A 16,362-nucleotide genomic window follows, 5' to 3' on the forward strand; every position below is an offset into this window, starting at 1 on the left:
AGTTTTTGTGGCGACGGGTTCATAGAATTGGGCATTTGGGCTTCTATTTGGAATTCCAATCCCCACGACTGCACACGCTTTTTCCCATGAAAGGAACCCCAGGAGTTTTTTTGGGCCAAAATGACTATTTCGTACTCAAAGTTGGGTAAAAATCAAATTTTTTATTTGTTAATTATTAAAAATTTTAATATTTATTTATCTATTGTTATTATTAATATAATATTGTCATTTAATAAAAATATTTAAAAAATTATAAATTTATCATATTTTTCTCGATAGATTTGAAAATTAACAATTTATTTTACCTACCTTTACCTAAAATTTAAAAAACTTACATTTTCCCTTAAGATTTTTGTGATAGTTGCCAACAGCTAGAAAAGACAGTGACAGTAGCGTTCTCTTTCTCTATCTTGGCTTCATTCTCAAACGCGATCCATTTATGAAAATTATTGACCATCCTCTTCCCTCACCATGTAACGAAGAGATTGAGATCTCTTCGTCGCATGATGACATGATGAAGAGATTGAAATCTCTTTGTCGCATGATGAAGAGACTTTTATCTTGGTCTCGTTATGCTTTAGCCGATGAGGGGAGAGGATGACTGATGATTGTCAAAAATGGATCGTAACTATGAGAGAAGCCAGGAGAGAGAGAGAACACCTTTGTTGTTGTCGTCGTTTACGAGCACTGACAGTTACTGCAAAAACCCTAAGAGAAAATATAAGTTTTTCAAACTTTGAGTGGGGGGAGGACTTTGTTAGTTTTTAAATTTGAGGGTTAAAAATATGATAAATTTTTAGTTTTTAAAATAGTTTTGTTAAATAATAATTTATCGTTGATAATAACAGTTAAATTTAATAGAAGAATAAATATTTAGATTTTTGATAATTAACAGGTGAGAAGAAGTAGATTTACACTAAACCTTGGGTAGGAAATATATATATATATATGGCCCTAATTCAATGGAATGATCTCATTAGTTGAATGAATGATCACATTAGAAAAAAAAGTTTTTATAACTATTATATATAAATAATGTTCAATATTTTCTTTTTCAAACTTTATATGCTTTGATGTTGAAAAAAAGTGAAGATTCTATTCTATACGGCCTTTGCATGGTTAGAATCCATTGAAAAAGTATTTTTGACAGTGATTTGACAATCTTTTTGTATAATTTTAGGGGGATATTAATTAAAATAGCAATTATTTTTTTTGCAAAAATCTTTTTAGACAAACATACTATAATTTTACTTTATATATATATATATAATTTAATCAATTTTATTTTATTTCTTTTAATACCTCTTTTGGTTAATTACGTCATATTTGACAACATTTGAGCATACTATATTTGATAAGTTATGATTTAAAGAATTAAAAACTTATTTAGAAATTGATTAATTTTTATTTTAATATAGATCGAAATGAAAAGATGAACATAAGTATAAAGAATGACATAAGTGCAAATAGGTGAGTTCGAGTACATTGGGGTATGTGCAGGCGTGTTCGGATGTATTCGAGTGCATGCAAATGTGTGAGAGTGCTAAGAAGTGTGCGCACTTTATGCACTCATAACTTACCAAACATAATATGTTCAAAAAGTTATTGAAAAAAACTATACCGAATTTAACGTAATTAGCCGAGAGAGTGACATAATTAATTGAGAAGGGTATTACTGAAAACAAAATTAAATTTGTTTATAAAAGTAAAATCACTATAAGTTTACCTAAAAAGATTTACACAAAAAAATTAGTGCATATTTTAATTAATATCCAATTTTAGAGTTACAAATAGTTTAATTCGATTTAAATAAAAATAGAAATAACTTTTAAAAGTCTAAAATATTAAATTTACGTTTTCGAAATCTCAGTTTTATCTAGCAAATTTTTTATTATAATACGATGTATCTCATCTTATTCTTCAAATTTTAAAATTTGTACATATAATCTAACACCGAATTTTGAATATTGAAATATAGTCTATAAATATATAAATTATAAAATTTAACATAATTTCTCTCGATCGAAGTCAAGTTATCAATTTTTTATCTCACTCAATCCTAGAAAGGATAATTTGACTAGTAAAATTGGATTTTTAGTTCATTCCTCCCCAAATAAGAAGAAAATTCATTGATAAAGACGTGGATAGAGACGAAAAAAGGGATGAGTAAAATCTCTACAATTACGAATAAAATAAATATCTTATTAATCTGTCTTCTCTCTTAACTTACATATTATGTAAATTTTTATATATTGAATTATCTTAAAAATTTTAAATTATTATAAATATATTTTGATACTTAATAAATATTATATTATTTTTTTAACAGATATAGATAGATAAAAGTGAAATGAATTTTTCTCACGAGATAGAAAAGAAAAAGAGAGATAAATTTTATATAAAAAGGGAGGACACAAATTCTCTGTTATCTTAATATCATAATTCTACAAAAACAAGGATAAACATAAGATTAAGAATTAAGATATTCAACTCGATCTCCCGCGTTATTGTCTCTACTATAATTTACAACAATATTCGTATTCGAGTGCATTAATATATAAAAAATATAAAATCATATAAAAAGTAATAAATCATGTGTATAACAATGATTAACGCATCATATGATATAATTAGAATCCTGATCATGCTCGTAATTATAATTTTACCCCTAAGGTTTGACCTAGGTAACTTGAAGTCAGTGAAAGTTGCCGGTTACATTCTAGTCTGTGTCAGTAACATTTTTGTACCACGGTTTAAGACGAAAGTACCCTTCACCCAGGTCAAACTTTGAGCACTAAATTGTAATTTAGCAGTAGAACCATTAATGAAAGATAATGTGAGTCGTAATCACGTGTCAAAGTACTGAAACAATTTTCTAAGTGCAAAAGACAAAAGCTGACGTGTCAGCATCCTCCAAAAATGTTTGAGTATTGAGAAACTCAACTTTCGCCTCCTCTTTCTCGATTTCTCTCCATTTTCCAGTCCAATTTCTCCCAATTTCTTCTTCTTCTTCTTCTTCTTCTGTACAAACTCTATTTCAATCAACCAAAACGGTGCGTTTGGCTTTATTTTTACGCTTTTTTATTTGATTTTGTTAAGATTCTTCTCATCTGTTTGATAATACTCTGTTTTTGATTCAGGATTGTATCTTCGTTTCAGATAATTTGTCTGAAGCTTGTTACGAACGAGACTTTTGTTTGACAGAAACGACGAGTTTCTGTGTCGTTTTGGGGGAAAGATGAGGAGAATTGTGGGATCTGTTCGCTACTTTCGATCAGCTCTACGTTGTCGAAATCGTCTTTTGAGGAGATCCCAGTGCTTGATTGAGAATGATCATACCCCCCCTTTCCATGGTTCTGGGTACAGAGTTATTAGTGCTAATGTGGGAAAAATCAATGGAATTGTACGGCCAAACATGTTCATCGTTTCAAGAGCTTTGTCTACAGAAACCGCTCTTGAAAAAGCTGTTTCAGGTTATTTTTTTATTCCCTGTGTTAGGTTTATTTGGTTTAATTTTATGAAATGCTTTTGAGAGAATTGTTTTTTTTTTTTTCCTGAGAAGTGCCTTTTTGGTAGTGTTTTTGTAAGAAGTGCTTTTGCATGCTGACTGCTTGATTAGGATCTGGGAAGTGCTTTTCTGTTTTTGAGAGAGGCGTATTCTTTGGGAGGAGTGCTTTTGTGACTCCAAAATTATTTTAATGGAATCTAACAAAATTAGGTGGAAAACTGTTTTTTTTTTTTTTTGGGCGTGCTCGAAGCAGTTGTATGGGAACCCTGATGTTGTGGACGCAGAAAATTTCAGAATGAAGAAAGAGCATTTGGAGTGGCAGAAGCACTTTTAAACCTGCCCTTCTAATTATTGACGTTCAAAGCGAATTAAATGTTTTGTCTTTCTGGGTTTTGCTAATTTGGATGCAGAGGTGTATACAGCAGGGCCTCTTGTGGAGTATGAACGAAGAATTGCAGCAGGTGACCTTGTTGATGGTGATACTTGTCAGGTAAAAAACAACTTCGCCTTCACTGTTTTTTGTGTTTAATGGATATGATATGTGGGAAGTGTTAGTTTGAGGCTGTAAATTCTTCTAAGTAAATTTGCCCATGGTTTGAACTTGGAAGTCTAGCTTTCTTGACCGACAAAGAATTTGGAAATTTGGGTCTCATTTACTTGAAGCTTTATTTTAAATTTGCTTGCAATATGGCCACATACAGAATTGCAATGGATGTTAGATGATGTGTGTAGGGTTTGAACTGTGTACTTAATTGTACATGGAAATGGCTGGGTAAGCCTTGTTGGAAGATGTTCTGATAGTGATTTTTGCAGGTAGGAACCTTAAGAGAACTTCAGAGACTGTATGATGAGCTTGTTGAATCAGCTGATGCCTGCAAGTTAGATCGCTATGCATCTTCTGAGAAGTCTGGAAGGTGAATATTCTGTTTTTGAAGTTGTTTGATTCAGCTTTTTCCTGTTTTAATTTTCCTAAGAATGTTGAAACCATTTATGTATTTTGAGTCTACATAACACTTTTCCATTTGGTCCCCAATCTGTTTGTCTTCAGGAGTCGGTGGCTGTGGAGTCGTTTAATGCCACAATCTTCATACTCACCTGTCACAGGATTATATCTTTATGGAGGAGTTGGCACTGGGAAGACAATGTTGATGGACTTGTTCTATGATCAATTGTAAGTTTAATGCTCACATATATTTGTTCTGAGTTTTTCATACATTTCTCTGCATTCAGAGTAATTAGGAAATGAACTCAGTTTAGACGTAAGTGAAATGTGGAAATATTATGTGATAGTTTTGGTCTCATCAATATTAACATTGGCCCAGCTGATAACCAATGTTTATTTTTTCTCAGGCCTGGCAATTGGAGGAAGAAGAGGATTCATTTTCATGACTTCATGTTAAATGTCCATAGCCGCTTGCAAGTAAGAGACCAGAGTAGTGATTATATTAATTTAGATATATTTTAATTTCTTGAAATTCAGGTTTTTATTATCATGTAAGAAGTATTTTTGTTTGCCTGGATTACACTTCTTTTCACATAGTTGAATTTTGCATTTGAATGTATGATTCCTTGGATGATAATTGGCTTTTTGGCCAGAAAAACTAGCTCTATTTTTTCTTTTTTAAGAAGTGTGGGGGTTACCTTTTGCAATTCAATCTTCTCTAATATTTCCATTGATGTTCAATCAAGCTTATTCTCTTAGTTGGGACTCAAAATAATCAATAAAGATATTTCAGTTATTGTAACCTCATCAATAATTCTTGTTGATTTTGCTTGGAACTTGACCAAGTTTATTGCTGAATTCTTGCAGAAACACAAGGGTGTGTCAGATCCACTTGAAGTTGTTGCAGGAGAGATATCAGATGAGGCGATTTTATTATGTCTAGACGAGTTTATGGTATATTAGTTATAACACCATTATTCTAAATGAAAACATTTGAAAAAAAAAGTGTAAGTTATGGTACAAGTATTTGTGTTGATTTTTTTTTTTTTTTATCCTTTGTGGTCATTTATAGGTAACTGACGTTGCTGATGCATTGATACTGAATCGTCTTTTTGGACATCTATTCAACAATGGTGTTGTAAGTGATATATAATATGTGAATCGTTTTTTATGATTTTGCTCTATAAAGTATGAGATATTGAATTTTGCTGGAAACTGACGTTGAGTCATATTTGCATGCATGTTGGGAGGCAAGTGTAGATACTGGTTGCCACTTCAAACCGTGCTCCAGACAATCTCTATGAAAATGGATTGCAGAGAGATCTGTTTTTACCCTTTGTTGCCACCTTGAAGGTATATTTGTGGACATTATTTCATGTAAACTGAATTTTCTATCTATATCTTTTATCCTCATGAGCGTTAGAGTACTTATACAATCATGTTATTTTGTGTAACTGAAATTGGAAAGCTGTGTTGTTGTAGGAAAGATGTGTTGTCCATGAAATCGGCTCATCAGTAGATTATAGGAAACTGACTTCGGTATGATACAATTCTCTTTCCTGATCCAGGAGAACTTTATTTCTGGTTTTCAATCTGATAATTCTTATTATTATTTTGCATTCTAATTGCTTTGTGATTTTCTTTGAACTGCAGGCTGAGCAAGGTTTCTACTTCATCGGCAAAAATTTATCAGACCTTCTTAAGCAAAAATTTAAGGAATTGATTGGTGAACATGAAGCTAGACCACAAGTGGTTGAGGTTGTAATGGGAAGGACATTACAGGTGTGTTGTAGCAAGTGCTTCTGCGTCGACACAGAATGCAAACTGCATATTTGTTTTTTTGGTAAATTTCAAACTGCATATTACTTTAGATTGTATTTAGGCCTTTTTTGGTTCCAATGCTGTTAGGTGCCATTGGGTGCTAATGGATGCGCATATTTTGAATTTGATGAACTCTGCGATAGACCCCTTGGAGCTGCTGACTACTTTGGATTGTTCAGTAAGTGATGTCTCTGGTATCCTGGTTTCTGTAATAAATTTGTTTAATTTGACATAGTACATTAGAAAAAATATTATTTTTAGTTTAAATTTGGTAGAGCTTAATTTATTTCCGATGTGAAAGCAAGATGTTGTACATGATTTGATTTTTTTTTTTTTTGTGAGTTTATCATGGCTCTACTGAAAACTGCAAAGTTGCAGTTCCTAGATAGGAGCTGTCCAAACTGCTGGTTTTGTTCATTATTCACGGGCTAAATTTCTCTAGTTTCCTCTGTATTTTTCAGTGTCATCGTTTCATCTCCGAAATAAATTCTTATACGGGTTTCTGTTTATTCTTCTTGCAGAAGATTTTCATACTCTAGCTTTGGACGGTGTCCCAATATTTGGACTCCACAATAGGACGGCAGCATACCGGTTTGTCACTTTAGTTGATGTATGTTCCTATTTCTTCTTATTCATCTGGTTGTTTTTAAATCATAAAATATTTAGACTGGAAATCTAAGCGAATGTTTTTCATGGGTGCGCATTACCTGTAATTTTCTGCCACTGAAGGACTACAAGGCCTTCGGAATATGATAAAAGTATCAACTGACTCAAACCTCTCCGACGAGTTCATTCAATGCAAAATTAGGATTATATGCTTTTTCTTGTCATGAAAATGCTTTTTACAGGTCATTCTGATGTTTTCAGGTAATGTATGAGAACAAGGCCCGATTGATGTGTACAGCGGAGGGTAGTCCTATTCAAATTTTCAGTAAGGTAGTGACAATTGCTGACGCCCAGCACATCGCACCTAGAACTGCCTCAAGATCTAGGAAAACCGATGTGTCTGATCTGTGCGTCGACAATGAACTGGGATTTGCAAAAGATCGCACCATTAGCAGGTATATTGCTACTTATCTTATGATTTGGTTGGAACTTTTGTTGCAATTGTACTCTGATCAACTCTGAGATGATTGATGTTTTTCATTATAACTGCTGTAATGAAACTGATGATCAACGCAGATTAACAGAGATGAATAGCCGAGAATACTTGGAGCATCATGCTGCCATGTTGGCCGAGAAGCATAATCTCTCACATCAAGTTGGCAGTGCAGACTCCATGCAAGCATTGATCAAAAGGGTCCCACATGTTTAAAACCCAGAAACCATTTTTACTGAAAGACTTGAAAAACATGCCCAGGGTTTGGCTTAACTGGCCGGGCAGTTACATGGATGACAAGAAAAATATACACACTGGTTTCAGGGTAAAGCTGATTATCAGCCGAATAAAATGTAATCTAACAGTTGTTACTATTTTAATTATTCGACTCTAACGAAAATTTTCATCAATAATATTGTGCAATTTGACATTTCATACAAAATTTCTGGTTATAATATATTCCTTGTCAAACAAGTAATTAGGATGTTCTCTTGGGTACCTGGACTGGACATTGAACCATTGAACCGATAGGGGGTCAGTCCAAGTCTTGACTGATCCGACTGCCAGAAACTTTGGAAAATATTCAATCAAACAAAACTATAGCTTGATGGTGTAAATATATATATATATATATATATTTATTTATTTATTTATCTAATGGACTCAGATTCCAGTTTAAGATTACAAAATTTTCTCCAACTTGGCATCCAAACAGAATTGTAGGCTGTAACCTCAGAAAAATTATGAATTACTTTATGCTTAATTTAGAACTACTAAATCTACCCAAATTGGCACTCAGTTATATTTATATAGGCAATAAACTTCTCAAATAAAGCCGTTCATACATTACAATAGAACACAAGCAAGAAATATAGAGTCAATTTACAAAAAAACTTTGAAATAAAATAAAACAACTTCAAATTTCTAAGATCCCAAGAACAACTTAAAAACATCGGGTGATCATCAAATCCCATATATGACAACACAACAGCCCAGGATTGTATCTTGTATCATTTTGTAGACTGGTAGCATTCTTCAGAGTCTTATCTTCCAATAAACATAATGTAACTATACTGGAAACAAACTAGCTAACGTTGGAATTGTATAGAATACGAACCCGTGTTTGGATCTTTAACAGCTTTGAAGTTGTCGATGTTCATTCCAAATCGACCCAGTACAGAGTTGCCCATTTCTTTCAGTTTTCCTGCTCACAAAGATACATATTCACATTATGTATATGATGACGGAAGCATAAGAAAAAGCTGTCCACACTCAGCCTAAACCTTCTTCTATAGAAAGTCTGGGTATTCAAGTAGTCATCATAACAGTGATACATCCTCCTAAAAAACAAAGTAACCTGTTGGTTCAACTACATGGATATCCGAAGTATATGCAACCGAAATGATCTCTTATCAACTGAAGACCAGACAATCACCATAGCGTTTTTAAATTTGTTCTTTTTACACAGAAAATATATTGATTCATGCATATGTCTCAGTCACTGATAACAGGAAACAAAATTTTGTTCACTAACATTTTTGGCTTCCCATCAACATGAGAGAAAAAAAACTGTATCAAACAAGAAAATCACTCATTCAGCTTACCAATCATCTCCTCCTTCATCTTTTCTAGTTTTTCTGCAGCCAGTGGCTCCAAGCGGATAATGGTTTTCCTGGCTTGATTGTTCGATGGATCCAGTTCCAAGATCTTTTTCAAATCTGAGATTGCAGAAATGAAGGAATATTAAAAAGGGAAAAAAATCAATAACGAAAACAGTTAAAGAAACTCCAAATCCTACAATATCTAGGATAGAAAGAAAAGAAACTAATCAGAGATTATCAGCTTACAATAATCATCAAATCCTATAGCTTACCAGCAATAGCCTCTTCAAAGTGTTCAAGCTTTTCATGAGCCTCTGCTCTTCTTACCAGAGCTTTCATATATGTAGGATTTAGCTCCAATGCCTTTGTGCATTCCTTGATAGTGTTCTCGTATTTTCCCTGAGAACATATTGGTGTCAATGTAGAGTCAAGGAGTCTACAGGGACTTTCTATAGGAAATTGACAAAAATGAGAGAAGAAAAAGAAAATAGTAGGAGAATTCAAACTTTAGAATAATTATATCCATCAAACTCCCTAAATCTAAATCTTCCCGTTAGAACTTAAACTCATGTCCAAGAACTTGATAACTATAAACATATAGAACATCAGGGCAAAGGGACAGATCAAAACAAAAAGAATACTCTAAGCATTAAAGGAAGTACTACTATGGAGAAATTGTAGTCCATTAAAACAATTCAAGAAACCAGAGAAACAAGAAACCTGTCAGATCAAATCATGCAAGACAGGTATACAGAATTGGCCACACAAACAATAAAAGATACAGGAAATACATACTGAAACAGATGGATTGGACAAAGATATCAAACTTGTTGTGCTTTTAGTAATCATGAAACAGTTGAACAAAAAAGTAGCTTAACTGATGTAGGCACAAGATTCAAATACTAAAATCTATCCCTACTTCAGCAGTTCCCGAAAACCAGCCAGCTTATACTATGCTACAATCCTAAACAATACTGGAAGTCAGACTGCTACACACTTTTGAAATTTAGACAGGGAATTTCGTTATATACTCTGGTTTCAAGGTTCACCAGAGTATGTTGATTCTCAGATTTGATCAAATATACCACTATGTATCAACAAAAGAGTAAAGAAATTGAGTAAAACAAGAAAACCACCATATCCACTCACTATGAATCTGCCAGAGCTGAAACCTCCTTCTAATCCTATTCAACAAGCAAAATAAAATAAATAAAACTTGATCCACCTAGGGTTCGATCCCTAGCCTCATCTCAACATGGTCACCGACCAAGATTTAACTTCTACACTAGACCTTAGTTGCCACCCATAAACTCACCCATTCTTAATGATCACAAATCATGAAAATTTCCATTAACATTCAGAAAAGGTAAACATATTAAGTGTGAATAAAAGTTTTATTACACCATGACGAGTGTGATATTCTATAAATAGTGCACATTGTAGTAAAATTTTAACTAGTAACATTATACGTTTCTAAGAATCACTTACAAGTTTCAGAAAACAAACGGCCCGATTTGAGTGACAAATTGAACGCAATTCATTCAATTCTTCAGGCACCGATGCCGATTCAGCCACACTTAACGCGACATCGTATTGCAATAACGCTTCTTCATACTTGGCTTCTCCGAACAGTTTATTCCCCTCAGCTTTCGCCTCAGTTGCCTCAGTTACCGCTTTCTAAATCATTCATTCATAATCAAGAAATTGTAATTAACCTCAACACAAACTAATAAATCAAAACGAAAAACCAAAACCGACCTGCTGTTTCAATGCATCGTCGTTTTGATGATCCAGAGCGCTATCGTTTAAGTCACCTTGAGCGTCTTCGTTTGGGTTGTCACTAAGGTCGCGTTCACTTGCCGTTTCGAATCCGTCAGACGAGGCAGCGTCCCCGTGATCGCTGGTCGTGGAATCGGAGATTGCTGTTTTTGGAAGGTTTACGAGAGATTCTTTAGTGTGATTTTGCTGATGTTCTGGTTCTTGTTCAATCAACACCATTTTCAATTGAAATTGAAGCTTAACTTAGGGTAGGCTCTGCCTCTGCTAGGAGAAGAAGAAGCTATAAAAATGGAGATTAAAAATAAACTCTTTATAAGTTGTGGAAACGTCTCTTTAAAATGGGAAATTAAATTAGTTATCCATTTTGCCCTATATTAAGCAAAAAATCAAATTTTCCTATTACTAACCAAAAATACCCTAAATATTTTTTAAAATACCAAAACTACCCTTGACCACATCTATATAAACCCTCTCACTCTCACTCTTATTATATATATTTCTCATATCATTAAAACATTTACTCTCATTCTCATTTTTACTTAATATTAATTACTACAGGTTCATTCGAAAAAAAAATTTATATTTCTAAATTCAAATTAAAAAAAGTCAATTTATGATAAAAAAGTATTTATACGAATCTTAACTCAAAACTTAATTTTATTTGTTAAATCTAGTTCGTATGTCATATAAAAGGGGTATTTGGAGATTGGATAATAATTAAGGGGTTAAATGAAATGTCAAAAAAATATGGAGGGCATTTTGATATTATACAATGTTTGAAGGATTTAAATAAAATGTTAGGAATAGATAGATGTATTTCGATATAAGATAACATATGAGGGTGTAAACGAAATATTAAAAAAATATGAGGGTATCTTGATATTAAACATTGTAAGAAGGTTTTAAATGAAATGTTAGGAATAGATAGATGTATTTTGATACAAGATAATATATAAGAGTTTTAAATGAAATGTTAGATAATTATAGAGGGTTAAAAAATGTTAGAAAAATATGAGAGGTATTTTGATATTAAACATTGTAAGAAAGTTTTAAATGAAATGTTAAGAATATATAGATGCATTTTGATACAAGATAATATATAAAAATGTTAAATGAAATGTTAGATAATTATAAGAAGTTAAATAAAATGTTAGAAAAATATAAAAGATGTTTTAATATTAAACATTGTAAGCCAGTTTTAAATGATATGTTAAAAGTATATAAATGCATTTCCATACAAGACAATATATAAGGATGTTATATGAAATGTTAGACAGTTATAGGAGGTTAATTGAAATATTGGAAAAATATGAGAGTTTTTTTATATTAAATATTTTAAGACAGTTTTGAATAACATATTAAGAGTAGGTAAAGATATTTTGAGAAATTAGAGGTGGCATATATATATCAATAAATGGTTGTTGTGGATTTTTTTTTATAAATATTTAATTTTTCCCCAAAAATTATTATTATAGAATTGATAATTAAAATGACTGGGTATGCATCTGTTCGTCTCTAAGGAGAATGAATTCAACATAATGACAATATAATGAAGTATGTTGGAGGTCGTAAACAATTGATTAAAATTTCCTTTGAAACAACATTTGAGGGATTTATTCAACTTTTGAGTGAGCATTGCAATCTTGATCCAATCAGAAACTACCTTCAATTATCTATGAAATCAAGAAAAATTGAGCTCGACTGCCCTGTACAGATCCAAAATGATGAAGACGTCCAAAGTCTTATTGACATGTCTCAATACTTCAAGGAATGTATTCTTGTTTTTGTTATATGTATCCTAATTGAAGGATAAGAAGAAGAAAAAAAATGGTGAAGTGAAAAAAGAATGTGATTTGGAAGATTTCCGTAACGATGCATTTGGTATTGCAAATGAATGGGCTCGTGGAGAGAAGATAAGGTTCCCGTTTGGGGTGACTTTGAGAGGAACAAGATGATTGATATTTCTTTTGATGAGGCGAAATCTGAGGATATATCACCTGTTACCGAGCGTATAAATAGTTTACAACTTGAAGATCCTATTATTGGACGCAAAAATTATTCAGGACCATTTTTTGACAATGTTCCCACTGATCTGTTTAAGTGGCTTCCTGATTTTCCTCCACAGCTTTCAACATCAGCAAGTAGTATAGGATTGATCCGAAAAGGGAATGATGTAAAGCTTAGTAATATTTTTCATAACAAACAATACTTGAAAGATGATATGGACCAATTTACCCTGAAAAAAGGATTTCAATACAGGGTATATAAGTTTGACACGGGGCGATGGAAGATTAGATGTTATGATAAAAAATGCCACTGGTATCTAATGACAACCAAAGCCAAATTCAGTGAAGTTTTCTTAATCGATAAAATGAATCTAACCCACATATATTCAGTTGATCAAATAATGTCACATCACCGACAAGCTGGGGCTCGGGCTTTAGGTCAATTAATAAGGTCAAAGTTTGTATTGATCGATCGAATTTAGTGGCCTAAAGAGATAATTGTTGACATTGCCGATAGGAATAAAATTGACATTTCATAATTACAAGCTTGACGGATGAGAAATTGGGTTTTAAATTCATTGAAGGGCTCACTGGAAGAATCGTTTATGCTCTTACCTGATTATTGCTATAATTTAGAGTATGCTAATCTGGGAACCGTGACTGCTATAGAAATAGATGATGAACATCGATTTAAGTATTTTTTTCATGGCATTGGGAAGTTCCATTTGTGCATTTAAACAATATATTCGACCTATTATTTGCATTGACACTGCTTTCTTTAAAGGTCGATATCTCGATCAATTATTTCTTGCGGTGGGTCTTGATGATAACAATCAGATATACCCAATTGCTTTCGGTGTCCGTAAAAAAAAAAGATAACGACACATGGTGTTGATTTCTGAGGAAGGTTAAAGAATGCACTAATGAAATCCCAAAGTTGGCAATAATATCGGATCGACATCATGTTATATACTTTACAAAGACTGAAGTCTTTTCAAATGTCTATTATAGGTGTTGTTGTCATCATCTTTTGTGTAACATGCGATCAAAGTATAAACGCGACTTAAAGGTAACATGTTTACACATGTATACAATTTTTATTTCGTTTAACACTTTATAAATTTTGATAATGAAATTCTCATATTATTTATAAACATGCTGGTACCGTGTTATATTAGAAAGCCGTAAAATCATATACAGAATCATATTTTGAGGCTATGATGAGGTCTCTTAATGCGATGAATCTTCAAGCTGGGGTTTACCTATCTGAGGTGGGATTTCAGTGATAGAGCAGGGTATATTTTTTAGGGCATCGGTATACAAAAGTCGACAGAAAACACGAAAGGTTGCTACATCGTGGAAGACCCATGATTTTTTTTTTTTTAACAGTGTACCAAGGGAAATTTGGGAAGGAATATGTAAAATTTTTGCTTTATATATAATGGGTATTTTGGTTATTACATAAAAACAGGGCATTTTACCTTAATCCTTAGGGTTTTGGATAATTTCGCTTAAACCCCTTTTGTTTTAGGCAATTACTTTAATTTCCCTTTTAAAATTTATAAAAATATGGAATTAATTAATAAATATTCTCAAATTATCCTTTTCCTATTCGTATTATCATGCAAAAGGAATATGCTATTACGAAAGTACAATGCTATGTGTATATATTTTTAGTATATAAATAAGAGTAATATTATATATATATTACAATTTGAGTATATAGGTTATGTGTCATTATGTGATTAAGTGATACTTTATATTTAAATCAAAAGACTTGTTCACACCCAAGGTATAGTGAAATCCCAAATGTTATCATCCAACTTTCAAAAACTCAAATACCTACCTATGAGTTAAATTATGTTTAAAATTTTATTCTGAGTTAGGGGTAAAATGCTCATTTTACAAAAATATTTAAAAAACTTAAAATTTATCACATTTCCCTCATAGGTATTAAAAATAACAATTTCTCCCTCATCCAAAGTTTGAAAACTAACCTTTTCACCCATAGGGTTTATTTTTCTCCTCCTCCGGTGACATATTCGCTCTGGCCATTAAATGACTTCCTACCATCTTCAAGGCCTACCAATCTTCTCTCTTCGGTGGTTATTTTTGACAAACAAAGACGAATTGTCTTCATTTGATGAAGAGACGCAGAGTCGATCTTCGTCTCTTCAACTAGATGAAAATGATTCGTCTTTCTTCAGCCAAATATCGGTGATAGAATAAGCTTATATGGTCAAAGACTCATCATCCAAATGGATCGTCTGGACGACGATTTAGGGTAAGGAATGTAACAACCAACATTGGTGACTATTTAGGATGGAAAGGGGACATGGCTAACAAGGAAAAAAAACTAGGTTTTGAGGGGGGGGGGAATGTGATTTTTTAAACCTGAAAAAGTTGTTGGAAGGGGTGAATTATGGATTTTTAAAACCTAGGGGGGAGAAATAATAAATTATATATATTTAATAATATTATTAAAATAATGATTTTATCTTTTATTCTAACTGAGATTTTTAATAGAATTTAGTTCATGGGTGGGTATTTAGATTTTTGAAAGTTAAAGAGTGATACTTAAGATTTTACTATACCTTAAGTGGGAATAAGTCTTTGGTTTTATATTTAATTCAAAATCATTCAATCATATGATGATACATAAATACTCAAATTATATACAAAAAATATGTACACATAGTTTTGTTGATCAAATAAAAGTCAGTTTAATATTTGAGATCAATTTAATTTGAAATCAATTTGAGATTGATGAGTTGAATTTCAAAATTGATTCAAAAAAATTTAATTTTCACATATTAAGTAAAAACAAGTCTAATACTTCACTTTAGCTTGTCTTGTTACATTTGAGTTCAATACAAACTCAACAGAACTTGTATTAAATCAAGCCCTAGCATCACCAAACATTTTGATATTATATTAGGCGAAACTAAAAGACTATTTCTCACCCAAGTAGGCTTGGATTTGAGTTGATCCGACTCAGTTCAGTTTAACTCGATCTAAATTCGTTTCTTACGAATTCAGGTTAAATCCAAACTATAGTATATAACTTGACTGAAAAAAAAAGTCGAACATCAATAAAATAAGATTTGACTCGAAATAACTCGTGAGCCAGCCATTAGTTCAACTCGGTTTGAGTTGAATCATGGCTCGGCTTGAGTCTAGTTGAGAGGTTTAAAACTGCCTCATTTATAAAGTGAGTATATAAACCGCCTTTTCATTTTTATCAACATTTCTCACTTTTTCCTTCACAAACGTAACCCACAAAATCTCACACTCTTCTCTATCACTCTCTCTCTCTAGTCTCTATCACCATTCTTTTGCATTTGTTTCTTTTCTTTCCTTTGAAGATTACCATTTTGAGACCAAAAATAAGCAAGTAAACATAAATTCATCTTGGTCTCTCTCCTTTAAACCTTTCCTCTCATTGTCTCTCAAATCGACAATCGTTGTCGCTAGTGAAAGTCAGGATTCTGATTATAAATCTCTATCTTGTTGTCATCGACTAATGCACCATATATTTTTTAGTTTTCATCTTAAGCAATAAGAACACTAACTAAAACTCTAATGTCTTTGTTTATTAATTAATC

At 32.3% G+C, this 16,362-nt stretch overlaps 2 protein-coding genes across 3 annotated transcripts; one reads left to right on the forward strand and one right to left on the reverse strand.

Annotated features, from left to right (window-relative positions):
• Nucleotides 1-2,893: 2,893 nt before the first annotated feature.
• Nucleotides 2,894-7,813, forward strand: LOC123195321 (AFG1-like ATPase). 2 transcript variants are annotated; one of them, XM_044609010.1, is made up of 15 exons: nt 2,894-3,053; nt 3,141-3,473; nt 3,919-3,998; nt 4,322-4,422; nt 4,557-4,679; nt 4,859-4,928; nt 5,319-5,405; nt 5,524-5,589; nt 5,712-5,804; nt 5,934-5,990; nt 6,105-6,233; nt 6,360-6,450; nt 6,794-6,882; nt 7,140-7,333; nt 7,455-7,813. In XM_044609010.1, the coding sequence occupies exons 2-15, from the start codon at nt 3,239-3,241 to the stop codon at nt 7,585-7,587; spliced, it is 1,548 nt and encodes a 515-aa protein (XP_044464945.1). In that variant the 5' UTR covers nt 2,894-3,053; nt 3,141-3,238; the 3' UTR covers nt 7,588-7,813. The 2 variants fall into 2 exon arrangements, with proteins under 2 accessions (XP_044464945.1, XP_044464946.1); XM_044609011.1 differs by having other exon boundaries at nt 2,917-3,053; nt 3,160-3,473.
• A 338-nt stretch (nt 7,814-8,151) lies between these two features.
• On the reverse strand, nt 8,152-11,088 carry LOC123194094 (tetratricopeptide repeat protein 1-like). The gene is made up of 5 exons (XM_044607243.1): nt 10,731-11,088; nt 10,461-10,649; nt 9,245-9,371; nt 8,976-9,089; nt 8,152-8,575 (listed from the first exon to the last, which is right to left on the reverse strand). The coding sequence occupies exons 1-5, from the start codon at nt 10,968-10,970 to the stop codon at nt 8,460-8,462; spliced, it is 786 nt and encodes a 261-aa protein (XP_044463178.1). The 5' UTR covers nt 10,971-11,088; the 3' UTR covers nt 8,152-8,459.
• Between the last annotated feature and the right edge of the window lie 5,274 nt (nt 11,089-16,362).

The sequence above is a fragment of the Mangifera indica genome, chromosome 13, assembly GCF_011075055.1.
Source record: "Mangifera indica cultivar Alphonso chromosome 13, CATAS_Mindica_2.1, whole genome shotgun sequence".
NCBI lineage: Eukaryota > Viridiplantae > Streptophyta > Magnoliopsida > Sapindales > Anacardiaceae > Mangifera > Mangifera indica.